This window comes from Mytilus edulis, chromosome 1 (genome assembly GCF_963676685.1).
Source record: "Mytilus edulis chromosome 1, xbMytEdul2.2, whole genome shotgun sequence".
Taxonomy (NCBI): Eukaryota; Metazoa; Mollusca; class Bivalvia; order Mytilida; family Mytilidae; genus Mytilus; species Mytilus edulis.
Window position 1 is genome coordinate 122590429 of NC_092344.1, and position 11762 is coordinate 122602190.

The 11762-nt window shown below is 31.8% G+C and overlaps 1 protein-coding gene across 4 annotated transcripts in view; it reads left to right on the top strand.

Moving 5' to 3' along the window:
- Nucleotides 1-2005: 2005 nt before the first annotated feature.
- LOC139505082 (dystrobrevin beta-like) overlaps nucleotides 2006-11762 on the top strand; it is a 91752-nt gene continuing 81995 nt past the window's right edge. For 2 of the 4 annotated variants that reach the window (XM_071294934.1, XM_071294931.1), the window contains exon 1: nucleotides 2015-2117. In XM_071294934.1, coding sequence (XP_071151035.1) covers nucleotides 2093-2117 — 25 coding nt within the window. In that variant the 5' untranslated portion in view covers nucleotides 2015-2092. Of the gene's footprint in view, nucleotides 2118-11762 lie in introns of all 4 variants that reach the window. The other 2 variants (XM_071294939.1, XM_071294932.1) reach the window with 2 other exon arrangements.

Consider the following 11762-nt stretch of genomic DNA (forward strand, 5'->3'; position numbering starts at 1 on the left):
TCGCCTTACATATTCTATATGGCGAAAACGCGAAATTGCGAAGTCGAAAACGGAAATCGATTTCTCGTTTTCGACTTCGCGTTTTCGCGTTTTCGATTTCACGTTTTCGCCCTATAGAATATGAAAGGCGAAATCGCGAAATGGACTTCACCGGCCACCATAGACAACTGTAGTTCTCCTCTGCACTTATGTAGAAAGGAACTAAACGGAATAAAATGAATTGAAACTTAAAATAACCAAATGTAGCTGCATTCGCTCCTTTCCGTTTACTTCTTTAGAGTGATTTGTAAACAACATATGATTAACTAATAGAAGAAAAGAACCAATTGGATGATGCTGACGAATTAGGGTTTAACGTCCAGTGACAAATATCATGTTCATATGTGAACGAGAACACGTTATATGTACCCTGTGTTGTATTAGAAAGACACTTTCAGTCAGAATTGAGAACGTGCTACTTCGAACAAACACAAAAAATTAAGGCTGATTGTAAACGTCAATAAAAAATTCATGCATATTCCAGAGGCCAATCCATATCACGCTATATTGAAGTGACACACCCTTCAATAAAACGCAAAGAAAGTCAAAATAAAAATGTTCTTTCTAGGATACTGTGGTACCGTATTGTCATTTTTGTTTACTCAGGAACATCTCATTCTTATTTTTTTCAAGGGGAAAATATAAAGGTAGCAAAATTATTGTCGTGGCTAAATAACTCTTAACTGACACAACCCATTAACAGACTTTATTCCCATAATTTTCACTAAAATGTGGTATTATTCACGTTATTTTACAATTATGAAATATTTACTAATGTCAATTTATTTTTTAGAACCACCAAGGATTTGTATGGTAAGACTTACCATGGAAGTATTATATTGACAATATAATACTTCCATGGACTTACCATACAAATCCTTGGAACCACAGTACTATTTTTTGTCCTTTAAATCTGAGACTACTTTAACACTATATATAATTTTTTTTTTTATCTAGATATGATTCAGATATGAATAGTGATAACAAAGATATTTTAAAAATTGCTATGCGTATAAGCATAAATACTACATACTTGCGCGACGCCTTAGTTTTACTAAAAACTGCGCAGACTAAGAAATGTTTTTACAAGTGCAAAATGTTCTATGATAGATATCAATTTGTCAGACACTTTTCTTTTTTTTGATTTGGTTCTTATAACATGCCAAAAATCGATATATTTAATAGAGTTTAACATTAGATTAAGCGTTTACTCTTAACAGACGTATTTATAACCAACTCGATTAACAGACCAATCGCCCATATAGCCGCAAACTCAATATAGACTAACCGACAGGAAAACAACAAAATCATCACGAACCAACATGAAATATCTGAAATTTTTAATGACTTTTTTTGTTAATGTCGGCCGTGTTTATAAAGTTATAGTACTAAAAGAATGTAGGACAGAAAGTCACAGGACAAAAAGTCACAGACAAAAAGTCACGGACAAAAAGTCACAATTTATTTTTTCCGATTATTTTCTTTGAATAAAAAACGCTTATTTCTACAAAAATATTTTTGTATTTTTCTTGAACTATTGTATATAAACCAACTTTGTAAACAAAATTTATCAAAGAAATATCTAAGATGATCAAATAATTGTTAAAAAAACAAAATGTCAAAGTGGCTTGGCACTTAAATGGCTTCATGGTGCCTAGAAATCTTTCTTTTGCGTGATTAAAATTAAATAAATCTTCACTTTTCAAATATAATGACACATTTCCTAAACTTTAATATGAATATATGTATTGAAAAGTAAATATTTTAAGATATTTCTCTTATATATTCAAACAATTGTCAACAGATTATTTGTGACTTTTTGTCCTACCAAATTTGTGACTTTATGTCCTGTGACTTTTTGTCCTGTGACTTTCTGTCCGTTTACCTACTAAAACACCTGTTGGTTATCGGTTAAATTTTTTTCTGGTTTCCAGAATTGGCGGTGTTTCTCTTTTTACTAGGCTCTTCACCTAAACAACCGATAAGGGCCCAGGTGACCGAGTTAGAAGAAATCAAGAAATGTGAAAGTTTTTGGAAGACCTTTCAGCGTAAAATGGCAAGCCAGAGAGCTAACAGAGGTAAAAATGACATCATGATCCACTTAAAGAAATGCACGAAAAAAACCCAAACTGCAGTACATAATACACTGTAGATTGTGTGGGAATAATATGATGTGAAACATGAATGATGTATTGATGATGTACTCAGTCTCAGTAGTAGCTGCGGAACCGTAGCTCTTAGGTCCTTATGTTATTTTTTGACTATTTGCGGAAATAGTAAAAAAATAACATAAGGACCTAAGAGCTACGGTTCCGCAGCTATCTCAGTAGCTGTTAGCCATGGGTCACTTCGCCCTACTTTTTAAAAGAAAACCCCAAAAATGTTAATTGTATTAAGATTTGATGAATTTATTCAGTTTTTGGGATACGATTGCTTTCAAGCAATCTGTAGACTTATACCAGTGGCTCAGGACAATGCCCTCACGTCAACCGTTTTATTCTAAACATTATTGTCATTAAGGAACATCTAAGATTCTTATGATTGTCTTGCTTTAAAAGGTAAAAACAAACAAAAGGATTGAACTTAAACAACTTTCCTATAATGTTCTTTTCATAATCTTCATGTTTGATATTTCCCTTTACTTATGTGCGTGTTTTTAACAACACGGAACATCAGAATTAAGCAGTATTTATGTTTAGTGTTTTTATAAATTTAGAAACACGTCAGAGGGAAGTCCCCAGTTTTGATAAAAATGCAAGAGTTCTCTGAATTCCGATAAATCTATTTCTTTCATATAAGAACTGAAGTGGAGTTTTTCTGATATGTCACCGTTATGAAACTGATATTTGATATTGTACTTCCATAAAGAAATAGAGAACCATCTAGGTCGTTTAATTAAAATTTAATATAAGTTCTTGCTCAAGGGTTTGTTTAGGTAATTATGCGCATGCGTATAGTTTTCTGGACTTCCAAGGGGTATAAGCTATATATAGATAGAATGGTTGCTCTGGATTCCCCACTCAATTGAATAATCTAAAACTCATGGGATCCTTTCTTTGTATGTCTGCTATTGAGGGTTATTGTTGTTGCATAATTTTAAATCATATGCATCATTTAAATTAAAATAAATGTATTCCACATCGTTACAACATCCCTTCAAGCGAAATGGAGTCTTCCATATTATCGTTTCAAGTTGTCTCCCTTCCGCAAGTAACTTCCGTTAAATCTGAATGTAAATACACTTCGAGAAAAATTAACTCATTCTGTCGATAAACATCGTATTATATTAAAAACGATCGCAATTTAAACCGAGGAATATGTACGGAAAGGAGTCATGACAACTGACACAAAGGAAATTGAACATTTAAAGAGTTAGGAATGGGGTTCCTCCTAGAATTAACGTAGGAAAATAGGTGATAAGTGAAATACCTTCTCTCACTCTGAGTCTCAATGACTGCTGTGGAAAGTAAACTTGGAATTTATAGTAAAAAAATAAAACACAATAAGCCTAAGTACATTGTTCATACACTTTTATCCAAGATTGGCTATTTTGTAACTATTCATATTACGTAAATTACATTTTACATGTGCAGTTGAATTAATTTTGAAAATAATATGATCTAGCTACATGTATACATGTGTCAATAAAAACAATGGCAATCATATCCCTCAGAGCATTCTGCTCTTTGATTAACATTTCTTAAGCATGTTAAGTGATATACAATGTATATAGAACCTTGTGTTTACTTGATATTCATAAATGAAAAATGTATGTTTTCCCTGAGCCTTACCTTTGCTTTAAGTAGATATAGGAAGATGTGGTGTGAGTGCCAATGAGACAACTCTCCATACAAATAACAATTTAAAAAGTAAACCATTATAGGTTAAAGTACGGCCTTCAACACGGAGCCTTGGCTCACACCGATCAACAAGCTATAAAGGGCCCCAAAATTACTAGTGTAAAACCATTCAAACGGGAAAACCAACGGTCTAATCTATATAAACAAAACGAGAAACGAGAAACACATATATATTACATAAACAAACGACAACTACTGTACATCAGATTCCTGACTTAGGACAGGTGCAAACATTTGCAGCGGGATTAAACGTTTTAATGGATCCAAACCTTCTCCCTTTTTCTGAAACAATAGCATAACATCACAACAAAGAAAAACATACGATAAAATATCAATAGGCAGACTTAACTCAATCAAAAAACGTATGATTAAACAATGAACGAATAAATTTGATCTGCGATATCTGAATACAAATGCACAGTTAATTAAATATTAGAGACAAACATTCATGACCAAAAAGCTAACAAACAAATTCAAACACAGGACATGACTGAGAAATATTTAACCAATCAATGTTCACTTTAGAAAAAAAACGTTTTTTTTATAATCTTGAAGTTTATACAAATGTTGTAAGAATAAGTGAAAAATTGAAGATATTACAAATAATCAAAGCTGGTGTACAGACAAGATCCATATAAATAAAAAATAACAAAAAAGCATTATAAACAGTATCAACAGGTAGAATTAACAAGAAAATACGATTTGAGAGTACTCGCAGTTACTGACAGCTAGTTAAAAGCCAAAACCAATTAATCATAAAAAATCATGCATCAGAGACTAAAATCGACTAAAACACATCACAGGGATTTAGTATTTTAACGTCATTAATAGTCAAAGAAGACATGACTTGTGCAATGCCAAAAATAAATGTATCGACAGGTAGTAGTATAGTGAAGAGTACATGTATATGATTTATTATAAGAATAAGAATACTTTATTAATCCATTTATGGACCCTTGCGGGTTTTAAATTTCATACAATGATTACAATGATTTGTGTTATAACAATGAAATAATAAAATGAAATACATGACAATAGAACACTGAACAGTTATTGCATGCACATGGAAGAGAAAGTAATATGGGAGACAATCAATTTCTGTAATTTCAATTTCTGTATTTCAATTTTTATTATATCTATACTTCTTAAATAATGAGGTTCAATTTGTTGGCTGGCATGATGTTGAAACAATGAATCAAACAATTCAAACAAGTGTAGGACAATGATCATACATGTAAATTATACCATTCTATACTGTGGATTTATTTAATTTTGTGGATTGAGGTTCCAAATATTTGAGCAGATAATTAATTTCATGGTTTTGCAAAAGTCTTCATACACTAATTCATCATTGTTCATTGTTTGTAAACCGGCTAAACCCATGAAATTTGGTAAAATTGGTATTGTAGAATAATAATGAATCCCTAATATTTAGCATGGTCAATTAAAAGTGTTTAGTAAACTCTTATACATTGACAGCATCATTTAAAGTCAAGACACAGTGTCATTCATTTGCAGATTTGTCAGTAAGAATCATGACAAATTTTTTTATGGATCTTTTCCTATTAGTTGAATTTAGTAATTTTCAGATCACAGGGAAAAAAATTAACGGTCGCCCAGTCGCCAATGGCGACCAGAAATTGACCTGGGCGATCTTTTTACTCAGTTGTGGTAGCCCAGGTGGCGAATTGAAAACAAGTACTTGACTGACTGAAATCCGCCATTTACCGTGACTCCTCCAAGTACTGACTTCACGGACAAAAATTTAAAATCTTTTGGAAATGTATTGCATCAAAGTCGCGGTTGCGATAAACAAGGATGTCAAATCAGTGTTTACCTTTGACTAAATATAGTTCACGTTAATTCAGGTCACTGATTGGTCGTCTATTTAAAGTCGGAATGTATCGTATGTTTGCAAGGATAACAAGAGAGGTGTTCTGATGGTCATTAACAATATGAAGCAATCATGGTTTTGGCTTCAAGAAAGCTATCGTAAATATTTACCCTTTTATTAATGGAAATTTTTAGATTTCATCTCATCTACATGAACATTGTTTGTTTACTTGTAACCGAATGTTTTTAATGTTGATATTTGTAGTACGCATGCGTGAATTTGGTATCGGGTCTACTCGCCCTGTTGACATGTTCGTCCTTGGTCTGTTCGTCCTGAGTTTGATATATAGTACGTTCGCCCTGTGTTCATTCTCTTCACTCTTATCAAGGACATTTTATATTACGTCCTTGCATTTATTAAAAAATATTAATATTAAGGGTATCGTTAAAAACCCCTCTAAAATAAGATTTAGTGAAAATCATCTGTTCCTTTTTTTGTTCCCAAGGTAAAACATTCATGTTCAGCCAATCAAATTCTGTGTTTCTCATATATATGCATGATCAAATTAATAAGCCAATAAAAAAACGTTTTCTCTGAAGATTATTCTAACATGCTAGATTTTGAACTTTATTGTTTTCATCTCTTTGTAAAATCGTTAACATGGCACTGTCGCAGGTGAATTTTCATCTGCAAAGAGGGTTCTGACACAGCTTAAGGAGAAAAGCATGGCTGATTGAATAATTCAGTGATACAGTACTACCATAAAGATAATACTGAATAGTAGTTTTTTCACTAATTTATTGACATAATACTTTATTTTTGTATTCAATTAAATTATTTAAGTTTTAAAGCACAGTATACTATTCTTTTTTTCACAAAGACCAACGAACAGGTTGGGACACCCCCTCCCCCCATTATGAGTGGTGTCCATTAAATGAAGGACTGTCCTTACGGATGGAAAATCCATGTTCTTATATATATATATAATTATGACACATTCTTTTTTGAAGAAAAATAATATGTCATAACAATAATGGAACAAAGTAGGCTGGGCTATTGGGGCTGCTTTTATGCATATGGTTATTCAAGTATCCTTTTATTCACCTCCTTCCACCTCAGAGCTATCAGCTCTTTGATTGTTATTTCTGACAAGAGTTACTGCTCTTCATCTGAAAATACAAATTGCGATAGTTGTTCTATCCTTATTTTATATGAATATGGCATTGGGTTTTGAAATCATTTAAGTAGCAGATTTAGATGATTAAAAAAGAGTGAGTTCAATTATAGTACATTTGTAGTATACATTGTACATATTCATAAGATCAGCAAATTTGTCAACCATGTGCTAAATGTATAGCATGCTATAGCATGTATAGGGAACACAGTTACCCTGATCATTGCTGATGTTGATCAAATTTAAAATTCAGAAATTATTGGGACATTGATACATCGTAAATTATTGCTATTTTATGAAATTTTCCTTTTACCTTTATAAACTAATTATTACCTTTCTCAGCACAGTAGAGTGATATTACAAATTATTGTTAGTGGGTGCATGTGCTGTGGTAAAAGAAATGAACAACGCTTTCAGAAGTAAAATAGTGATAAATAGATTATCATTGGTCATCTTAATTCAGTAGCTTTTCTCACTTTTGCCTTACTGGCTCAAGTGAGAAAAAACAAGATCCTTGAGATGATCAAGGATAATCCATAAATATACCATGGACAACAAAGTGAACTTTTTAGGCTAGTGAGTGCAGTGAACAGGTTAAAAGGTTCATATTGTGCTGAGAAATATTTTTTTAGCTTAATCTATACAAGATTTGAGGAAAAGTGTAACATATTGATTGATTAAAATATGTTTGTAACTACAACTACATTGTACATGAAGTTGGAATAAAAGTTTAACACATTTATAGATTTTCGATTAATTGTATGAATTTCTATAAATTAATTTGTATGGTTTCAAGATTATGGTTTTGATTTGTTTTAAATCTTTTTTCGTCTCTCTCATTGAGTCCATCAGGTTCAAGAGTTCGTAACTGGTGCATCCAAAATCTCTCTCTTTTTTGTCTTCCTTGTGTATCCCAATTTTGATTTTTCTCAATAATTTGAAATGTGACGTTTTCAAAATCATGTCCTGTTCTTAAAAGGTGTCTTGTAATTGGGCAGTTCCTTTCTTTTGTATAAATTACCGAAGGTTATTTTAGTCAGATGTAAATGGTGTTTCTGTTTCACCAACATATTGTAATTTGCAAGTTCCACGCGTTGGAACATAAATGCAATTTTGCGTTTTGCAATTTGATGTTATAAATATGTTGTATTTTTTCTTTGTAACTGTGCTGACGAATTGAGTTTCGGTGTTGGCAACTTTGCAGCACTTACATGTACAATTGCCCCTTCCCAATGGTTTATAACCTCTGATTGTTGATATCTCCTGTTTAGATACTTTGGATGTTACTAGAATATCTTTGAGGTTTTTGGGTCTGCAGTAAGCCATAACGGGAGGTGATGGAAAAATCTCTTTTAAGGAAGGATCATTTTCAATAAGACGCCAGTGTTTGTGGACAATTGATGAAAGATTTGTCAGGTGAGGATGAAAGCTAACAAAAAACGGGATTTTATTTGTCTGGGCCGTCTTTTCTTTGTTTTCAAGTAGGTTTGTTCGGTCTTTTTCTTTTGCTTTACCGAAAGCTTTTAATATTAAGGTATATATATATATATAAAAAAAAGTGCCTGTGCTCACATCCCTTACTGTGATAAGTAAATTACAGAGTGACTGAGCATAGTGATGGGAAAGAAGATACAATGTATTTATTATTGGATTTGTTGAAAATGGATGCAAATGCAATGTTCATTATCACATTTTAGGCAATGTTAAAGGAAAATAAGTGGTCCAAATTAAAATTTATAGAATTTGTTTGTAATTTGCTTAAATCATTTGTAGTTAATATTATTTCAGATATTTCCTCAAAATACGGATTTGGGGACGTATTTTTCCTTTCGATAGAAATACATAACTTTTTTGTTTTAAAAGATCAACACAAGCTGTTTTTATGCCCCACCTATGATAGTAGAGGGGCATTATGTTTTCCGGTCTGTGCCTCTGTCTGTTCGTCTGTCCGTCCGTCCGTCCAGGTTCTGGTTAAAGTTTTTGGTCAAGGTAGTTTTTGATGAAGTTGAAGTCCAATCAACTTGAAACTTAGTACATATGTTCCTTATAATATGATCTTTCTAATTTTAATGTCAAATTAAAGTTTTGACCCCAATTTCAAGGTCCACTGAACATAGAAAATGATAGTGCGAAGTCAGGTTAAAGTTTTGGTTAAAGTTTTTGGTCAAGGTAGTTTTTGATGAAGTTGATGTCACATCCACTTGAAACTTAGTACCCATGTTCCCTATGAAATGATCTTTCTAGTTTTAAAGCCAAATTTCACGGTCCACTGAATATGGAAAATGATAGTGCGAGTGGGGCATCCGTGTACTATCTGACTATGGACACATTCTTGTTTGTTAAATAATTTGTAATTTATGTGCTTTTTAAATATTGCATAAATTTGTACATTTTGTTTATACAAATAACTCAAATTCATCAAATGTTCATTAATGTAGAAAAATGTCATTTTTTGCTGTATATTGATTAAATTAAAAAAAAATGCACCATTTACGTTTTCATGAAAATTGGTACACGTAATCTTCTTGCATAATCAAACCAAATGTCATTTTAAAACAGAGGGGTCTATCAACTCTTTTTCCAGTTAAATCAGTTTGAATGATAAAAATCAGTCGAAAACTGTATCTTTTCTCGATAAGTCAACGTTTGATGTTGCAAAAATAACAATTTACATTAGCAACATCATTACCTCCCCTGTAACTGTATTGTATGCCCTTAACAGTCAGAGCTCAGACATAAACAAGTCTGAATCTGCTTTTGACTTATAGATGTCTAAATTTGTAAGTTTTAGGATTTGTCTCCCTTTAATGCAAGACAAAATACGACTTGAATAAGTCAAATATTGTTAAGCAAGAAATGATTGACCAGAATCAAAAAGTTGCAAATATCAACTCCTACAAGTCGATAAGTTACCAAAATTGGTCAACTTCAAGACCCACACATACTTATAAAAAGGTCATGCATCTAAATCAAATAATGACAACATTGAAAGCCAATGCCTTGTCTTCTAAAGAAAAATATGAATGAGAGTCTGAAAAATCGGGGATCATGTTAAGGTAGATCATAAGTAAATATTTTTTGAGACAGAATTTTCTTATACTTAGCCAGAATGAAGATTTTGATATGCTCTTTTCAAATATATAATAAAAAGGAGGGGTTACCGTGCTATTTTTCAAGCTATGAGTCGTTGAAAATTGCCTAAATTTGGTTAGATTGTTCATGGGAAAACACATTTGTGTGCATAAAAAAAAATCTATGAGATAGAATTTTGAAAAAAATTGTGAAAAGATAGGTTTTGTAATATGTTTTAAGAAAATAAAAAGAAAAAATGGTGTCACCGAACTTGTTTTCTTGCTACAAGTAAAAAGAAAAAAATTCCCTATCTGTCCAGTATAAATTTTTTACTAAAAGAGTTATCTTCCCTTAAATGGCTCGTTTGAAAAAAATGATTCTAAAAGCAAGAAAAATTATATTTGTTTAAATATTTTGGATTATACAATAAATTGCCAAGTTTTCTTTATATTATTAAACAGTCTAACCAATAAATTGCAAATCTGTCTTCAAATTTGCAGATTTAGGCAAATAACTAGACCGATTTTTTACTGTGATTGTTCAATCCAAGATGGCGGTATACCATGAATCTACCTTAATTAACCTTACAATGCAACCACCTGGATCCACCCTTAATGAGGTAAAACATCTGTGTTTAGTAAGAATGTTCAATTAGATAATTAAATATAGATAGATCAAGTCCTTGTGAACTCTCCGACAGGTTTTTACTGTCAAAGGTGGTGTAGTTTGGCCACCAAGTCAAGTTAAGTTTTTTCATCAACATAAATAGACCTAAACAAGTCTGTCATTTTGTGACTTAGATAAGTCTAAAATTGAAAACACATTTTTATAAAGAATACATGTTTTGACTTCTTTAAGTCAAAAACAGAAATAGACTTGTTTATGTCTGAGCTCTGACTGCTTAAAGGGGCACTGGCTGTCAAATTCATTGTAACCGATTTGACTCAAATTCTCATATTTGGTTTATAACAATGTAAAACATTTATCCAAACTATCAAAAGTCTAAAATAAACAGTTTACAGAGCATGGGGTAGATAATATATAGGTTCGTTTCGTGTGTATTTTAGTCCAGACGCCATCTAATTACCTATCGATTTGACCTCAGATGACCATATAAGCGATGTAAACAAAAATAAAGATACAAATAGATTAAACCAACACGTGCAATTGCATTTTTATAGGTCTGTTTGATTTTATTCTATAGATTAAAAATAGATGTTTCTCATTGTTTTTAACCATAAAAGAATGATTTTATGTGCATCGAATTAGTTATCAAATGATTTACCGTAGTTTCACTTTCATTGTTGACATTCTTTTTCTTTAAATAACCAGTACACGTACAATGCATGCGTTGTCAATCTCTAGCTAGGGGTTAACTTGAAGTTCACATGAATACCGGTTAGAATGATGATGACGTTTTCACTTGCAAGTGAATCAGTCAAAAATTATGTTTAATCGCTTATTTCAACAAAATTAAAGGAAATTGATTGTTAAAAGCAAATTATTATTTCATTATTTCAATTCGATTAATGATTGATCTAAAAAAAATCATACTTTATTTCTTTATATATATCGTAGCTAGTGCCCCTTTAACAGTCAGTTGTAAGAAAAACAAACTGACCTTAGATTATGACTACTTTGTTGTATGTGCATAACCATAATAACTGTAGATGGATAGTATGTACACTTTGTATACTCAGATGTTAAAAGTATGTCACTATTTACCACTTTGATAAGGTGGTACACTCTACTGTTCTTTCACATGGTGTCAAATAGACTGTGC